Source organism: Chroicocephalus ridibundus, chromosome 7 (genome assembly GCF_963924245.1).
Source record: "Chroicocephalus ridibundus chromosome 7, bChrRid1.1, whole genome shotgun sequence".
In the NCBI taxonomy this organism is placed as follows: domain Eukaryota; kingdom Metazoa; phylum Chordata; class Aves; order Charadriiformes; family Laridae; genus Chroicocephalus; species Chroicocephalus ridibundus.
Genome location: NC_086290.1, coordinates 41,208,543 through 41,227,814, shown reverse-complemented (window position 1 = coordinate 41,227,814; position 19,272 = coordinate 41,208,543). Strand labels below are relative to the sequence as shown.

Genomic DNA, 19,272 nt, shown 5'->3' with positions numbered 1-19,272 from the left:
ATATTAGGAAAAATGTTTACACTGAGAGGGTTATTAAGCATTGGGACAGGCTGCCCAGGGCAGTGGTTGAGGCACCATCCCTGGAGGTATTTAAAAGCCGGGCAGACACAGCGCTTAGAGATATGGTTTAGTGATGGGTTTGTCAGAGTTAGGTCGATGGTTGGACTCGATGATCTGAAAGGTCCCTTCCGACCTGGGCAATTCCGTGATTCTGTGAATTGCACTCTAGCTTGCTTAAGAAAAAGATGACCAGAGCTTTAATTTACACCTCACCTGGGGATCAAATCTCTCAGCAAGACAGGAAAGGGATTTTTTTAGATACTGGCCTACCAGTATCTTAAGGGGGCCTATAAGAAAGCTTTCTTGAGGGACTTTTTAGAATGTCAGGTAATGGTAGGACTAGAGGGAATGGATTAAAACTAGAGATGGGACGATTCAAATCGGACATTAGGAAGTTCTTCACCATGAGCATGGTGAGACACTGTAACGGGTTGCCCAGAGGTGGTGGAAGCCCCATCCCTGGAAGTTTTTAAGGCCAGGCTGGATGGGCTTGGAGCAACCTGATCTAGTGGGAGGTGTCCCTGCCCAGGGCAGGGGGGTTGGAACTAGATGATCTTTAAGGTCCCTTCCAACCCTAACAATTCTATGATTCTATGATTTTCCCAGATCTCACTTTTGAGGGAAACAAATTTCCATGACAGAGGATGAAATGCTAGGAATATTTTTCTTAGGTGGATCTTCCAACTTCTGGTTTGCAGCTATGCTAATTTGCGGGTGAAGGAAATATTCTGGTACTGAAAACTTGCCAAAATGCTGTTTAACAGAGAATTGCAGTTTAATTAGCACTTATGAGACATTAACAATAATTGTATTCAATTTGACCACTCAGGATAAAGTGTGATTCAGGATCAGCTGGTTGGTGCTCTGGGGAAGAAGAAAAAAAAAAGGGGGGGGGGGGGGGGGGGGGGAGGAAAGAAACGTTGCTGTGTGGTCTGCTGAATATCTGCCATTAGCTCCGTGTTCGTAGGTAGAAGCTTTTGTGGCTGCTCGTCTCTCTTTCCCACAAGGTGTTGTGCTGGACTGGGAAAAAGTGGAAGGAAGTTGTATTAACTGGAGGGAAATGGTTTGCCTTCAAGTTCATGCTTCTGCAGTGAGCTGCAGAGCAGTTTATCCCTGCTATCTCTTTTGCTGTGATTTTTAGGAAAAGCGCCAAAAACTTTAAAAATTTTTTCCGTTTACTTATTTGTGCTTTGCTTTGCCAAGGAATGAGAAAACCTGCCGCTTTTCCCAAGCGCGTGAACAAGAACGGCCAGGGAACCCAGGGTGAAATTTGACGTGGGGACTTGTGTATGATGCAGGATAGCCATAAACATCCCCGGAATATTTCTTTTTTTCTTTGCAGCAGAGTTCATTATGCTCTCTGAGTTTGCGGCTGTAGGTGGAAACAAAGACAGTGCCACAAAACGCTTGTAGTTTCAAAGGCTGTTTGAGAACAGAGAAGACAAACCAGATGCAATTGAAGTGCCTGTTTGTGTGCAGGCTACCACAGGAGCCTAATATATACACCAGTATGATGTAAGGCAGCGGAGATGACCTGATTAGCACAGCCCTCGCAAGGAGCCGAGGAGATCCCTGCTGCACCAGTGCTCCCCTCCTTGGAGACCCGTGACTAGTCCCAGCTGAAGGAAATCTTCCCGCAGCAAACAAGGGCTAGCGGAGGGTTTCTGAAAATGGCACCGGCGGCGCTCCGGGTGCGTGAAGGTGAGAGAATTAGGAGGAATAAACAGGCTGCGCGACTGCGGAATAGCTGGGATTGCGTGAAAGATGCAACGTGAATTACTTGGGCTTTGTGAGCGACGTTAGTGGGAGTTCGGGAGCCCCGTGTGTTTTGGAAGGTTGCATTTCGGCAAACAGCTCGCTCTGTTTTCTTGTGCTGTTTATCCTGTTGGATGAAAGCCATCATTCAGCAGAAAGAAACGCTTGGGCAGGATAGCGAGTAAGTGATCTTCCAGTTTGTAAGCTCTTGCAGCCTTGCTTTTGTACGTGTTGAGCCGGCAGAGGTCCACAGACTTGAGTGGGAACTCGTGGCGCCCAGCGCTTACTGTTGTCAAGCGTTTATTATCCCACGTCGGAGAAATAGCAACAAAAATATATATGTGTAAGAAGACACGTGAGATACAAGCCTTCGTCTTGTTAGTACATATACACAATTATACAGTATAAGTTTTTTGGTTATTTTGTGCATTACTGTGCGTGGAGAGTGTGTAGGCTTGTGGCAGCAACCCGGGATCTTAGGGGAGGAGCCCGGGGCACTATTTCTGGCGCTACCCTCAGCTACTTGTGTGGCCAAGTGTATTAAATCCTGCTCCTGAAGACAGCAAACTGTTTATTCAGGCTTCATTCTTAGACTTGCTGAATACCCCGAAAGGCTGCTATTATTAGAGGGAACTGCCATTCCTTAGCTCTGAAAGTGGGCTGTCCATAAATCACCAACATGTGCTTTCCATGGGGAGGTGGGACTAGGACCTCGGCTTTCTCCCTGCTGGCCCATGGAGCTGGCAGAGCTCCCACTCTTCCTCCCTTCTGCTCAGCCTGTCCATCGAGGCTGCGTCCTCCTGGTCACGAGGCTGGCGGTGGCTGTGCCACCCACCGTACCTTGGGCTCCGCACGAGTGTAGGGTGGCTTCCCATTGCTTCTCTTGTTGCCTTGGTGGGGCAGGCCCCCTCCCGCTTGCCATGCGAACAGCCTCCTGTTGACCTGTTTCCGCCTTTCTTCCTCCCCTTGTTGAGGTGGTGGTGGCCTCACAGGAGAAGCTATTGATGTATCTTGTCCTTGGGGGATGATCTGCAATTACATAAAGTTTACAGCATCTTTTTCACCGCCAGCCAAAGGTTGCTTTCGTCCACCTATTTCCCTGTGCACTCTGGTGGTGCCAGGGTTAGCCCTGGGGCGCAGAGAGCCATCCCCAGGGCACTGTGCTGTTCCACCACACTGGGTGTAGGTGGGGATGGCCATCCTGCACCCAGGCCAGCACAGCCGCGCAACGGCCCCGGGCAACCGGCTGGGGCCAGGTCATGGTCAAGCTCTCAGTCTGTGTCGTTGTTTGGTGTTTTTTAAACAATAAATGCATCTCAGTGGCAACAAAAATATCAGTTCCCTTCTATAAATGAAGCGCTCAAACATTTCCTAGTTACAGACCATTTTGATGACGGTGCCTGGGCTGATGCTTGTCTGCTGTGAGCTGATCCGTCTGTGTCCTTGCTCTGCACGGGCTTTGCTGTAATAGTACTTCATTCCTTAGCTCCCATTAGTGCCTTGAAGAATAGTGGAAGATATGTTTCAACAATTTTCTGATTAAAAAGCAACATCTTACCATTGTTTGGTCCCTGGTGCTTTTGCCCTGTTCATTATGCTTTGCCTTGGAGTAACAGCAGTGATTTAGAGTTGCAACATCAACATCAGTCTCTGAACCTTCTTTAACCGTAAATTCTGGGGAAGGAGGAGAAAGGAGGATGAAGGAGGAAGTCTTAAGTAGTAGGGTTTGTTCTTCTAACGTTGCCAGGCCTGCTGTTTGAAACTGTGATGCCTCAGAGCAATCAGACACGTTTGCTCCTAACTCTCTCGTCGGGTTCCTGGACAGGGTCCCCTTGGGCGGCTGCTCAGGAGCACACCTGGCTGGGGATCAGAGACACCGGCCAGGCCCAGGGCAGGCGGTGGCACTCCGGGTCCACTGCTGTCACCCACACTCATGCTGATGGCCTTAGTACAGAGGTCAAAGACTGCTTAGATATGAAGGCTGAATCACCTCCTTTTAAAGCCCTCAGCAGGATCAAGGCTTAGGGGAGCAGACACGTGGGCTTGCCTTCTGGCCGGCTGTGGATGGAGAGTGTGACTCTGGCACAGGCCTTTCAGCAGTTTCAGCCAACCGTTGAGGCATTGAAATGGGGATGTCTGGTGATTAAAGCACCCCTGCACCAACACCCCTACGTGAGAAAGCCTGATCCATTCATTTGTTTTAAAGATTTGCTGATCCCACAAGCTCTTGCTAGTTAGAGGAGGTTCATGCTGTGACCCAAGGATCCCAGGAGTCAGCAGTCCACCTAAGAGATACGTGAGGAGTTCCATTCTGGTGTTGGCTAAAGCATGCGTAAAAGCAGCTAAAAGGTTTCCATGTTTAACCAGTCAGATAAGAAAGATCTTCAACAATATTTCACTTGCAAATATAAATAAGCCAGCGTAGGTAGCTTATTTATAAAATATATATATAAATATATTTTTTTAGATTTTTATATATATAAAAATAAATATATAAGATATATAAAATATAAATAAGCGTAGGTCTTGCTTCAGACCTGTTTACCTTGGCAGTGTCCCACTTAGGTGAATCAGAAGATGGTGGCAAAAAAGCACTGGAGGCTTATCCAGCAATTGGTCTCCCCTCCGTCAGCAAACCTGCCTGTGCAGGCAGGGTGATTCGGAGATCGTTTTGAACAATCCTGCCTGCAAAGGGTGCTTGTTTCCGTGAGCTGTGTCCTGTCTTTGGACACCCTACGTCTTGGTGCCCTGGGCAGGAGAGACCTGGAGGAAGCACCTTCGGCTGCATCCTTTGCTCCTGTGACTTGGGCTCTGCCAAAGGGATGGGGGGCTCCTGTGTTTCAAGCTGAGAAGCAGGAGGCCACTTCTTAAGCCTGCTGCATCTCTGCAACTTTTGGTAGGCTTCTGGATCACACAGTGCCTTAGTTTGAGCTGTAAAATAGGGATGGAAATTGGGATTTTTTATTTTATTTTATTTTTTAAAAAAAAAGGCCTTGAAGAAATACATAGTTGTAACTTGCAGTGCTCTCACCACCATGAAGCCCTTGTGTTGCTTTGAGCTTCCTGGCTGTGCTTTTAATATTGATAACAGTAGACATTTTTCATGATACTACCAAATGGGAACTTAGAAATACACACTTTTAATTATTTTTTTTTATTTATTTTTATTTCAGCAAATTCAGTAAAGCTAGAAATGCAAAGTGATGAGGAATGTGACAGGAAGCCCCTGGGTCAGGAAGATGAGATCAGGGCTCATGATGAAGGAAGCAGCCTGGAAGAGCCCCTCACTGAGAGTAACGAGATGGCGGATAACAGAAAGATCCAGGAGCTATCGAGCGAGGGAGGAATCCGGCTTCCGAATGGTAAACTGAAATGTGACGTCTGTGGCATGGTTTGCATTGGGCCCAATGTGCTAATGGTACATAAGAGGAGCCACACTGGTAAGCAGCTGAAAGAAAATCTGATGACTGCCTGTGGCGTCTGGTGTTGCTATTGCCTTCTCTCTTCCCTTTTTATTCATGGGGTAGCAGGAGGCTGGGGAGGGGAAAGATGGGCTTTGTTGTTTTGGTTCTCCCTCTGCTCCCCGAATTCCGGTGATGCTATGTTTTCTGGCAAGCATGCTGCTTCCTTGACATTGACTTCCAGCCTTTGGTTCTTAAAAACAGCACAAAAGTCTGGAAATTGCCTTTTTTTTAATTGTTCTTGATCAGGGGCAAGATGGTGAGAGTCATCCTCTGGCATGGGTGTCTGTGTGTTCATGTGTGTGTGCACGTGCAAGGGTTTTCAGCCTTTAAGGTGGGTCTTAGATGGTCTTCCCTTGCAGGCGCTCACAGGCGGACAATGCCACCTTTGCGAGGGGCTGGGCGCAGTGCCCCAGTTCCAGCAAACCCCGCGGGGGACACACATTACCTAGCGATCCTGACGCCGGGGTGGGCTTGCTGCTCATCGCGTGACAGCTCCATCAAGGAAACCTCACCTGAACCACTCTTGAGGGCTAGTGCTTGGCTCCCCCTCAACATCCAGATACTACGTTTGTGGCACCTTTCAGTGCTTGCCGCTCTCCATTCATTTATTTTTATTACTGTTAGTACTCCTGCTGTTTAGAGACCACACCAGCGTACTAGGCTTATGGATTTGAGAATTCAAGAGGCAGACAAAGCCTGCAAAGGCTTTGAGCAGGTCAGCTTTGAGCATAGGCTGATTCAGCAGGTCATTGGGGTCTCAAAGATGAGGTCTCAAGTTCAAAACAGGGAATTTCAGGGGAGTTTTGGCTGATAGGACAAACCGGGGTGCCCTAGAGGCTGGTCCTCGCTCGCCTCTGCTGCTCCTCAGGTGGGAGTGACAGTTACCTCCAACAGGATAAAAGTCTAGATGGTGCCAGAAGACCACGCTCTCCAGTCTTGCAGAGGTCTACCTGCCAGAGCCTTTGGTTCAAAAAAGCACTTAAGCTTGTGCTTAACTTTTATGAGATTTAAGCACATGTCAGTCACCTGAAGTGCTACAATATATGCTTAAGATACACACTTAAATCTTATTAAGGTTAAGCACAGGTTTCTGTGTTGGAGCCTCAGCGGGTGTTTGTTCTTCATATTTTTTGGACAAAATGAAAGACATTTTGTTTTTTATCTTCCTCTGCTGTTATTTAATGAGGTGAGAGACTCACACCGCCTGAGAGATATCTGCTAGGATATAAAGAGAAAAGTGGGGTTTTAAGGTAGAGTAAGAAAGACTTTGTGTAATCCCTTTGTAAAGCTGGTAGTTTGCAGTCAAGTCGTGTGCGCTGGATGGGAAAGAAATCAATAGAATTTCTGTACAGAGGAATAATAAATATAAGTTACATAGTTAATGCTCTGTATATAAGTTGTATTGATAATAACTTAACATAAATGTATAATGCAAAGCATTGCAGTATCATTTATGATGCAGTCATGATTTTAGACGGCAATTACGACAGGGGAAAAGCATTAGCTGGAAAACCGAAATCTTGATTAACAATTTGACATCCTACTGCTAAGAAAGGGAGAGAGACCAGAGAACGTAACAGACTGAGTCCCCAGCTTTCAACCTCCCCAAAAGTTTTCACTGGCACTCGCACGTATCTGAGCATATGTATTGTAGGTGCATCGGAGTCCATTTATTTGAACTTGAACAGCTAAATTAGACCTGCTAAATTTAGATTTAGGTACTTAATTAAATGGTCTGCGGTTTTTGAGATACTGAATAGCTAGCGCATCTTTTAAGTACGGACGAGCTGCCTCGTTCGTGTTAAAGGAGAACGTGCAAATTCAGAGCGAAGGGAACAAAGTCTCATCTGCGCGCAGGCGAGAGGGCTGTCCGCACGTGTCCGGGAAGGAATTGTGTAACCGGTAGCTTTTTCCTTCAGGCTGCTGCGGGCTTCTCGTAGAGCTCTGACTCTCTTGCCATCTGAGCAGAGGAGCTGCTTTCAGTAAACCAGTTGGCAAATTTTGCAGATTTTTTTCTTTTTCACCCCCACTTTGTTTGTTTGTTTTTTGGTGTTTTTTTTTTTTTTAATCCACGCTGCTACTTCATTGTCCACAACAGAAGGAGAAGTTTGCTCGGATTTCCACATCCTTGATTCGAAGGAGTATTTTTAACATACTGGTATCTGTCTTTTAAAATCTGTCGCCACTTCCTCGGCAGCGGGGTGCGATGGGCTGGCCCCAGCTCTGGAATGAGCCCTGGCCTGTGGGTAGTCTGGTTTTGCAGCCCAAGGGAGAACAGTGGAGGGAAGGGAGGTTGTCCCTAGTGAGTGGAAACAGATTATATTCTTTATCAGCTAATGCAACTGGCATGTGAATCCTTACCTCTCAAAGCCAATTTAAGTATGTTTTGGGAGCTGAATCCCGCCCTACTCTCCCCTTTATCTGTAGGAAACCAAAGCATGGTCTGGCCAACTGTTTGCATTGGCAAAAACTGAAGTCTTTTTCTCTTCCCCCAAAAACTGATGGAATTCTCTGTAAATCACCCAAAACGCTGCGGTCCATAGCGGAGGCTGTAATTTGAGTGTGTGCTGGGATGAGAGTGGCTTTCCTTACACTGGGGACCCAGGCTTTGCGAGAAGCTGCGCTGGATGGCTTTGCCTGCATTACGCACGTAAAGTGGCACAGTCTTCTCCAGCCATTGTTCCTCAGTTCCTGAGGAGCAGTTGTCCTCCCTGCCACGTTATGGTAGTTCAGGCAGATATAGGGATGCGGAAAATATTCTGTGGTGGGGATGAGGCCAGGGTAGATGAGCTCAGTGTCCCATCTCTCATCCTCATGGGCTGTGGCATCCGTTTCCTCTGATGCCTGCAGTCACCCCTTCCCCTGATAGACGGAGCTGGGGATTTCCCATTCATCTTTTGGATCGTGCATGTGGTGCAAGCGATGCTTTGGTCCACGGCACCTCCATCACGGAGCGCGTGGCCCTGCTCAGCTGATACCACCGAACACAACATTTCTTTGAAACGCTGTCAGTTCTGGTGAAGCATTTTTGTAATCTACCAGGGCATCAGGAGAAGGCCTTTCTATTTATTTGTCATCACTGACAGAAAATAAATAAAAAGCGCAGTGTGGGAATTAAGGATGATACACTCCCTGCTTTAGCGAGCAGGGTAACCCCCCAGCCTCTCCCTGCCGTCCTCCTCTCAGAAAAAGAGCATGTGTCAGGTTTGATTTATTTTTCTCCTTTCCCATACTATCTTCTTTGGGCCCAAACTTCATATTCCACAGCACATGCCCCAAGTTGCAGCATCTTTGGCAGAGTTTTCTGTTACTGCAGGAGATGACTGGTAACACAATATTGCCACGGGATACTCCAGGGGCTTTTGCTTGGGGATGTTGAGGGAAGAGGAGAGGAAGAAGATAAGGTCAATAATCCAATTTGTCTGAGGTAATGAAAAGGAACTCCAGTGATTTCTCACCTCTTTAGGCTTTCTGCTAGCAGGCCTGAATTAAAATTTCCTTGCTTCTCACTTTTGGTGAAGCAGAAACCGCTTGCTGCTGCAGTTGTGCTGCTGCCTCTGTGACCTGCGAGGTCCACGCGTTCTTCTCCCTTGCACTGTGCATTGTGATTTATTTTTTTCTTTTATTTTTTTTTTCCTCCACCCCAACGTCCAGTCCTTTATCTGCTCCACCGCTGGATTCTGAAAAGCTTTTTATTTCGAAGGGCGGGTTGGGATATCATCCTTGTTGTTGAGGATGCTTAAATGCTTCCTCTGCGTGGATGCAGGGGGCGAGCAGCAGAGTCGGGTCCCTGGGCACGGGGCAGGATGCAGCAGGGACAGCAGCCTTGCCCCACTCTCATTTTGGGCTGCTGGTAGGTTATTTTGAGGCTTTTTTGTGGTGCTAACGGCAGGAGGGTCTCAGATCTTTGCTCGCATTCCACATGCATTTTAGTACGTTGGGTGCCGGTGAGGAAAATTCTTGAGTTTTGCTTTAGCATCTATAGCGTTATAATTGAACATGTACAACACTGGAGCTCTGAATGCCATTTAATTCTTATTTTTCATGCGGAGTTCAAGTTTTTTTGCACACAATTAATTGATGAGGAAAAACCCAATCATGCTGTTCAGCATAAAAGGCTTCTATGCCTAAAGCAGCTAACCAGCAACAAATTTAAACAAACGGTCATATTAACACATTGCAATTAACTCCATTGGACTGCCCGTCTTATTCTTTTAGTAAAAAGGTTTTATTTGGTTTAATTTGTAATTCGTAACCTGGTGGAGCCTCCTGTCTCTTGCAATATGAATCAATTTGGCACTGAATCAAAAATTGTAGGGCCAAATTTCTAAAAGTGATGTTTTCTACTTAGGTTCCTAAATCTAACTTTTCCAAAAGTCTCATTTTCTACTTTAGCATAAGGCAGGAGAGCTTAGATTTTCAAAAGGACCCCTCTGCATAAGGATGTGTTTTACTCACAGGACTTAGTAGCTAAACTCTTCTGATGTCTTTGCCAGTTCGCTTAAAGGATTTCTCTCCCTAAAGGATACGGTCATAAATTTGTGTACAGGGGACACTTGGAAATCACCCAGGATTTCCCAGGAATTTTTCATGGGAGATTTGTCGCTACTGTTTTATGATAAATTGCCCAATCTGGAAGTAGGTTTTTCCCAACAAAAAACCCTCATAAAATCACTGATGTTAAGTGATGTGCAGCCAGTTCAGTGAAGCTGATGGAAGAGTAAGTAGGTAGGCCGGCTAGACAGTCCCCAGAATAACAAATGCAGAGACGGAGCGAAGGCTGCTGCTCTGTTTCGGTGTTTCTGTAAAGGCAGGCTGCAGCTCCCTGCCTGTCAGTTGATATTTCACTTGTGCTCCTGGGACAGAGCGGAATCGGAGCAGTTGCAGCACCTGATGAATCAGGAGAAATGTTTCATTTTACCTGAATATTAACAAAAAGCCTACTACGGAAGGGTAAAAGAATCAATATTAGTAGTATGAGCAAATACTTTCTGATGGCAGCGTGGGCACAGTAAGTTTGCATTGAGGTTTTTAAAAAAAAAATGCTGTTTGAGAAGTACCTAAGCTATCCTTTGCATACCGAAAGGATGTGCCAAACAAAAAAGGCTGAGATCTTAGATATACGTTTAACCAGGACAGATATTAACTGTAGTCCCATTGGACTCGGTTCTTATATTTAGAAGGACTCTGTCCGGGCTTTTCTTGTTATTGTGAAGAGACTTTAAAACCAACGTGTGTTTATTTTAAAAAAAGTAATTAAAACCTTCCCAGAAAGAGACCCGAGCGCTGCTGTAGAAATAACCAGGCCTCACCGTTAAGGAGAACATCACTATTTTGTGAGTCGCTCCGTTTGACTTCAAGGGGACCAAAGTTACCAGCCAAGGGTTACGAAAAAATCTAAGTCTCTTTGGTTGTGAGGTCTGTGGGCTCCTTGTCCTCAGTTAAATTTCTGTTTTGATACAGAAAATATCGGCACTGTGTTTTGCACCAGTATGAAATTCGAAGAAGGGTAACTCATACTGAAACTTCTGCGCAGCACTTCCGTGCTGAGGCGGTAAAGGAGAGTTATTGTGCGGGGAAGCTTCCAATTAAGCAGAAAAAAGGAGTTGGTTTGCTTTTTTGAAATAACATTTGACATATACACGGTAAAATATGAAAGCTATTTGTAGGAAGTTAATCAGTTCATTTGCCTGGTTTCAGGTTGTATCAGCGAGACAGCATTCGTGGCTCCTACTATGAAGGCTTCTGCCAGCTGCCGTATATTAAAGATATTTATGAAACGACCGTGTTGTGCTAATAACCCTGACTCAGTCGGTCCACTTCACCTTTCATCTCAGTATTTGTTTACACAACAGCAAGTTAACTTGTGTGCTTTAGATAGCGGTGTAGCCAAAGAGCAGTAATATTTCATTATTATTTTTCCTGGAGGAGACATAGCTGTAATGGAAGCATGTTCAAAAATGAACTGTGACGTTTACTGTAATTTGGAGGTAAATATTTGAAATCGTACCTTTTAATTAATACTTTATTTAAGTGTAAAATGATAAAACCCCATGGATTTATTTAATGAATTAATTTAAATATTAGAGCAGTTCCCTGGCACAAGCCCCTCTTATTAAGCCTTTAGGATGGGTAATACTTTGCAGCTCTGGCTTACCTTGCCTTGTCCATTCCTGAAGTAACTTTAGATAATTAAATTCCCTGTGCTGGAGAGCAAGGCTTTTTCGGCATTCTTGGTTTTGTCTGGCTTTGGATCTTAAATCTGGAGTTGAAAAGAAACATCTTTTTTGTTTGGTTAGCTGTTCTTCCCCCTCGCCTTTTTTTTTTTTTTTTTTTTTTTTTTTTAAATCACTAAGGTTTGAGGTTTTTCTGCCCTGGTTTAGCTCTAAAATAGAGAAAAGGTTTGATACTTCAAGTAGACTAAAAATATTTTGCAGTCACGAAGTTCCCAGTGTTGAAAAGCAAAAAGCTTGCTTAGTAACTTTGCAGGACATGTCCTTCTTACCAGGAGTTCTTATTTCAATAAATCAGTGCGAGTTTGTTAGAGTCAAACAGTAAATACATAGATAGGTATAACTGTGAAATACACACCATGCTCGTTATTATCAGTAGCCTCTTGCCGTCCTGTGTGCCACTTGTTTAATAGGTCTACAGTTGCTGGTGTGTCTTTGCTGCCGTCACCCCCAGAGACAGGAAAACATTTTAAACACAGCCAGGCACTGACACGTAGAGAAGAAATGTATTTAGGTAAAGACTTCTCGTGAGTGGATGTTTAGTTTGAAGTGTGATTAATTGCAGCCTATGAATAAAAACTTTTACTTTTCACAGAAGCATAAGGGAAGTGAATAAGGATGTCAAGGTTGTTATTTTGTTATTAGGAAATAATGATACGGAGAACTGCTTACAAACCTACTAGGAAAAGGCGGCAGGAGAAATAATTGGAAAAGAGTCGTCTCGAGGCACTGAAGTGAAGAAGAAAGCTGGTTTGCTGCTATCTGGAGTGGGCATCAGACAGCGGAGTTCTTGGAAAACCAGCAAAATCTTCTTATTATTCAGTTTTTGTGCACCCTTCTATTGGGTAATTGTCTCTCAGATTAGCTGTGCTAAATGTAAAAGCTGCTAATGAATAGCGTGGAGGTGGGACTAAAATTACGGCCATCCCACAAGCCTGCAGTTTAAACAAGGAAGAGGAATCAAATGATTGGGCAAAAGTATAACAAGCAGATCAAAGGAGTTATTTACCCAGAATTAAGCCAGTAAGAATAATGAATTCATGCTAGCTTTAAATAGACCCGAAGGTTATTTAAGGTAAGATGTGCTATTGTGGCAGATTCTGTCTCTTGCAAGAGAGGAGCACAGCATTGGTGACTTAGTGGTATGAGGGTTTTCATGTCATCTTTGCCACTGAACTGTAGTGCGGGGACTGTCTAAATTCCTGACCAAAGGCTTTCGGCATCTCTCCAGCTGCCAGTTTATGGAGGAATAATACCTACTCATACGTGGCTTCCAAAATATCAAAGATAAGTGGGTGATACAGTGGGTAAAACACATTAACTGCATAGTTTTAAATACAGCAGGAGTAAAAGGAAAGACTTTAGGCCTGGTAAGAAACTCGCTACCTTCTTTAATGTTTGTCATCCTGAAACTGAAGCTATCATTCCTGAATACTGAGAAACGTGTCAAAGGAAGGGGTTTTGCCTGTTTTCTCAGACAGCGAAAGCAAAACAGAAAAGAAAAAAACCCATATTTTTCTACTGCAGTCTCTTTACATATCTCTGCTATGGACATTTTGAAATGATAGAAAAGAAGATAATGGCTAATCAGATCTTTTAAGTATAGTGTGGGAGTTTAAAAGGGAAACCACAGACTCTTATCAATTCCAATGAGCTCGTGTTCTGAAGAGCTTCATGCCCTGATTTTTTTATTTTTTTTTTTTATCGTTACTCCATAACGTTCTTGGCAAGACTGTAGGAACCTTAGTATCTTTTTCAGTGCATCTGCAGTGGTTTCAGCTGTAATTGCAGCTCACACGTGTAAAGTGAAGTTGCAGAGGTATGGCATATGTATGGCCTTCTGCTGCCCTCCTGGCAGGACCAAAACGCTGGCAGTGATTTCAGCCACTGAAGCAAGAATTGCTTGTGGACATCTGTAAGAGGTCTCTTCCTCCCGCTTTCCATTTGAATGAATAGATGTATGTAGGACTTTACACTAGACACGTGACCTACTTTGATAAAAACATAGCCTTGATTTGGTCTAGCAAGGGAGTAATCATTTTAAAGCAATTGAAAAAGGCTTTGGAGAGATGTGACAGATCACAGAACGTGTTTGTTTTTCATGAGAACTGTGCTTCAGGCCAGTGAATTCAACCTCAGCAAGTCCCACCAGGCATTGACCAAGGCTCCGTAATAGGTGATATGCTGCAAAAAATGAATGAGACTGCATACAGCTGAAACCTGATGTTCAAGACCTTGTTGAAGTGGGGCCCTCGTTGATGGAAACATTTCAGCATCTCGAGCCCAGCTGCGGTCAAGCGCTTAGGCGAGGGGCCAGCAGGAGGATATGCTTGTGCCCTACTGATTCGCACTGTCCCTGGTGGGACATGAGGAGGTGATGAGAGCTGATTGCCTGCCCAAGAGTGCTGGAACAGACCGAGTGTCCTCAACAAATGTTGACATAGAGAATGGGTTCGATAATATTTTACAAAACCTGTGTGAGTTTATAGCACCATGGAATGGTTTGGGTTGGAAGGGACCTTAAAGATCATCTAGCTCTAACCCCTCTGCCCTGGGCAGGGACACCTCCCACTAGGCCAGTTTATCAGGGGTCTTCCTCTAAATAATAACATTTTTTTTGTTTTTTTAAATGGACGTTTGTTGTTATGGACCCAATTCCCACTGTCCAGAGCAAATGTGAAGGATTGACATCAAAACAAGTTCTGCATGTGTGTGTGTGAATGCATGGGGTGAAGGGAGAGGGGGGAAGGTGTAGATTTTCTGATTTATTTATTTATTTATTTCATCAAATAAGTCTTTTCAATTAGTTTTATTTGGAATATAAATTTGTTTATTTCACAGTTTAATGGCATAAGATTTTTCTCAGTGTTTGCTACTGCCCAAAGTTTGTGGGCCTGATCCTCACTTGCATCGATTCTCTGCACGCCACTCTAGCAATGCGAAGCAGCCTTTAAAAAGGGATTTCAATTCAAGGATAATGTAAGCAAAAGATCGGTTTGAAGCAAAGACCTTAACTTTTGTCCGAGTCCAATTGTTACGATGGGTTCTAAATACTCGTGTTTATTGGACCTATACTAAAAATAAGTGCAAAACCGTAGAGATAAATGCTACAAAACCACAGTTATGGATCTAAATTTTGAGCAGAGCTCATTTTTTATGAAGGATAAAACCTCTGAGGTGGAGAACTTTATGAAAATCAGGCTGCGTTAGTCACCTCAGGCTGATGCTGCAGAAAAGCCCCAGATCACTACGCGGGAGGCTTTGCCCTTTGTGCAAAAGAAACGGCCTCTGACTTTAGCAAGTGCTGTGTGATGGTGGTCGTGGGGACCATGCCTGATGGCACTGTTAGGAAGAGCGAGGTAACGGGTTCCGTGCATCTTCCGGTGTTTCTTGACAGCTCCCTTCCATTTCCCTTCCAGGTGAACGCCCCTTCCACTGTAACCAATGTGGAGCTTCTTTTACCCAGAAGGGGAACCTGCTGAGGCACATCAAGTTGCACTCTGGGGAGAAACCGTTCAAATGTCCCTTCTGCAGCTATGCCTGCCGACGGAGGGACGCCCTCACAGGACACCTCAGGACGCACTCTGGTGAGCCCACCTTGTCTTCTCTTCCCTCTTGGTTTTTTTTCTTTGTCGTTACCGTTCAAGTGAAGCGGGTTGTGAAAATAACTGTGTTCCTGGTGGCTCTGGGTCTGGACCATCCTCTTCAGATAGCACAGCACGGAACTTTGGGAAAGCCTTGACATGAATCAGAAAAGTTGTGGTTCAGCCACACCTCTCCTTTTGTGTAGCTGAACCCTTCTGCTGATGCTATCGCACTTCCCTTTGAATGTCTCCTTGGGTGTATCCAGGCTTCACTGGCAGATTGTTTTGACACTCTCGGCCCCAAAGTGGCTGTGAAATTCCAAAGATCGCAAAGAATAACTGTGTGCTCTTGGGAGCCTCCTTTGCAGTTCATACCCATTTCTTCATCTAATAAATGCCATATGCTGGTGGAGTCCATACTTGTTCATCTTTCAAAACCTCCTAATTGCACTTTTGGTTCAGTTACATCTTGCTGTGAAGTCCTAATTCATGGCAGCCACAGCACTCAGCCTGGAGCAGAAGGTCGCGGAGAGAGGTCGGGTTTGTCTTGCTTTGCCACTCGGTAGCGTCATGTCTATATCAAGTCTACTTGATAGAGTTTCTTGATGTGTTCTAAAGAAATACAGGTGGCGTAACAGCATGTTAGTAGTCATGTTGGTAGCCCTGATGATCAGGATCAGATGTGTTTCCAGTCCCTGTACGCTACACCAAGGGGCCGCATTCTGCCTACTTACTCATTTGTGTCGGACTCCTGAGTAAGATCTTAACTTGCTGCGTTTTCTCTCCCCTGGGATGTTCAACTTTGTGTCCGGGCCACTTACAGGGGGCTGTGTTTTTCATTGTTGAATGAGCAGAGATAATTGGCATGGATACCAGTGACAGCATTACAGATGAACTTTTTTTGAGGTGTTAGCAAACGTGTGACTGCTGAAACACAGTGGTTGAAGTGCAGCCTCAGGCAGAAACTCTGCGTGTGAAAAATGTAGTCATGGAGCTTCCTGACTCTGTAGACGCATCTCTTCTACAGGGTCAGCCCCGCTTCAGCAGAGGGTTCTGTTTTATGAGCATGAGGTTGGTCTTAGGATACAGAGTTGCCTTGACATTTCCAAGAATCAGAAAGGAGAATCTAGAAAGCATCCGCAGGTAGGCTTTGGAGTACGCAGGAGGCTGTATTGATGCAAACAGACTGCTGACAGAAAGCACATGCTTCCAAGGGAGTGAGCAAGTGTGGGACGAGCCCAAGAGAGAATCGCTTGAGAGTCGTCAGCTTGAGATGATTAGATCTGAAAGTCAGAAGGGAAAAATGTCTGTGGAACTGTAAGTTGTAATTTTCACGTATCTGACCATAACTGTAGTTTCAACTTAAAATTTAGTAAAAAAGAAAACACGATAAATATATTCACGATTAAATACAAGAGAGAGTTGTGACATAAAATAGCCCACATCACAATACATGAACATTGTGGTTGAAGATTGTTTTCATAATGTGAATATAGATTTTGTTACCTCGATGCAGCCATCGATAGAGATTGTTCGTTCTTCCTGGTAGAAAAGTACATGCCTGATGTTTCTGCTTTTTGCAAGAGGATGAAACGTCAAGGGGTGGGATTTTCAGAAGGCACCTAAGCTGCTTAGACACGAGTTGCCCTGCGGCTCCTTCCCTAGCTGACTTAGCTGTGCCCAATTTGTAATTTTAGGTTTTGTTTTTGGTGGGGAAAGCTTCACCTCTCTAAGCAGTCAGCTTACAGCAGTGTTCAGCAGAGGGCAAGGGACGAGTGCTCCCACAGTACTCCCCGAGAAAATTCTTAGAGTAGCGCTCAGGGATGAAGAGTTACCCTGAGGCATTGCCCTAAAACCTGGCTCCCACCTACAGAAAGGGGAAATGCTAATCTGAACGGGAGCATGGGAGTTAAGGTGTCTTTCTGTCCCTGTCATATAGGCAGGCGTGGTTGGTTTATGCATACGTACGTGAACATGGTTCATGGAGAAGGTGGGTAGATGTTCCCTAGAGATTTTAAGCAGTTTTGTATCAATGTTCTACACAAGCACTTTCTGCTTTAATAAATCACACATCAAAGTCCCTAAGTAGACCTTGAAGGTATAGCAAATCTAGTAAACTTCATTGAATGTTTACATCTTCTGCTAGTTCTGACCATAAATGGGGATATCGGATAAGATATAGAAAGAAGAGGTTGAAAACTATTTTTAAATGTGAGACTTCAATCCAGTTTCAATCTGGTAAACTTAACGTCTAAATTGAGGTGAGTCTGAATATGTTTTTATGTTTGTAAGAGGAAAGCTCTTTAGATCAGATCCTCAGCTGATATAGATTGGAGTTACATCCCCTAAGCAAGGAAAGGACTGCTGTTTTGCACCAGCTGAGGATCTGGCACATGATTTCATAAATGCAAGACCAATTTCCTCTTTTATGTTGTATGTCCTTTTCCTCCTTAAATAAGAGAGTGCCATTATTCAAAAAAGCCCCACTCTTTTTTTCCTTCCTAAGAAGGTTTTTAAACTACTCATTTTTTATGGAAGGCAGAGTATGCAAGAAAGAAATTGAAGAATGTTTTTATATTTATTTTTTTTTCCCTCCCAGATAGTTTGATGTGTGAATTTGAAAGCACTTTGTTGGTGTTGCCACTTAGTCAGTTACACCCTCTCACTACAGCCAGTTAGTCAACTTTTCCTGGGCTTCGTGCAGGGTTTTCATAGAGTAAGACAGGAAAGGTGAAAAAATAAGGAAATGTAACTGCAAGGAGAAATCAGCAGAAGCATCTTGGAGATGTTTGAAATAGCTGAAACTACTATTAACTTAAAAAAAATAATAATTTGTGACAGCTTCTTTCTTTTCTCTTTTTTTGCTTTGGATAGATTTTTTGTTCATGCTTTTTAATATTATTTTCTATTTATTTGAAAATGTTTCTAAGCATCACAATCCACATTTTGCTTTCCTTTCTTGAATAGAATATCTTTCTATGTAAGTGGTCCCAGGATGAGTCTTAACAAAATATTACTTCACATCTGTAATGCTGCTGTTGTTTAACCCTAAATAATTAAGGACTTATCTTGCGGTGATTTACTCCTGCGATTATTTACCTTTTACTGACATATGGAGTTCTGATGAACTTTGTGTCTGTATTTTCCTCCCACATGCAGCCTCTTTGATTTCAGGAATATAATGATGCCTTCAGGACATCAGTAGGATAATGCCTGGGGAGAGATTCATGCACTGAATTACACTAAGAGTGGGCATGAGCCTCAAGGTACTTACAGGGCTTTCAGATGGTGTTTTCAGAATTAACTCCGTAGTTCCACAACAGAGATAATACAGGAGAGGTGCCCGAGTGGGCTTCCAGGGCGTGAGTGTAAGTACAGACTCTGGAGGGGTGGGGCAGATGTTGGTAGCCCCCTTCTGCAGGGTGCGCTTGAGACACCAGCAGGGATTGGCTTCACCTTGCCTGGCTTTTCCTGGTTTTAAAGAGGAAAACATTCAGACAACGCCAGTCTCCTGACGGCAGTCACAGAGTACCTGCTGGCTCACCCTGAGACCTGCCCAACTTCTCCAGCGTCTCTAGAACTGCACAACGAGACAAAGGCAGATACGAAACAGGTGAGACGAATTCTACTGTAGGCAATTAATGAACAAACCCCGGAAGCTTTAAGGAAGACAGATCGATCTGATAGTTAAAGCACCTAGATGTTGACCTTCGTACTTTGAAAGATATGACGTACAACCCGGTGCTGTTTTACCCTGAAAAGCCAGGCATCCTCGAATGGGCACGTGAAATTGGCAGTTATGCTTTGATATGAATTTCTCTCGTGTCCAAAATGGAGCCAAGTTGGCCCTTCTCTCATAATGCTATTGTAAACATAAATGCTTTCATAGTTCTTAAAAAAAGTCAAGGCTGCAGTGATGAGCAATCTGGAAGAGCCCATAGAAAACATGAGTGCATTAGTTTTCCGAGCGGGGCTTGGGCAGTAAGCCATAAATGAGGGATAGGATCACTTGCTGAGGGGAAAACAAAGCACAGAATAGGTTTTCATTAAGTGAGCACCATCCCTCCATCCTTTGCGCTAAGCAAGAGTGGTCCTGTGGGCAAATTATTTTGTGATTAAAAGACTGTCTCATCATGCGTACACACAAACTGGCTACAAGAAGCCTTCTCAGGCAGC

The 19,272-nt window shown here is 44.3% G+C and overlaps 1 protein-coding gene across 4 annotated transcripts in view; it reads left to right on the top strand.

Moving 5' to 3' along the window:
- IKZF2 (IKAROS family zinc finger 2) overlaps positions 1-19,272 on the top strand; it is a 119,450-nt gene that overhangs the window by 58,995 nt on the left and 41,183 nt on the right. For 3 of the 4 annotated variants that reach the window (XM_063341396.1, XM_063341395.1, XM_063341397.1), the window contains 2 exons: positions 4,989-5,255; positions 14,932-15,099. In XM_063341396.1, the coding sequence (XP_063197466.1) occupies positions 4,989-5,255; positions 14,932-15,099 (435 nt within the window). The remainder of the gene's footprint in view (positions 1-4,988; positions 5,256-14,931; positions 15,100-19,272) is intronic. The other variant, XM_063341398.1, reaches the window with a different exon arrangement.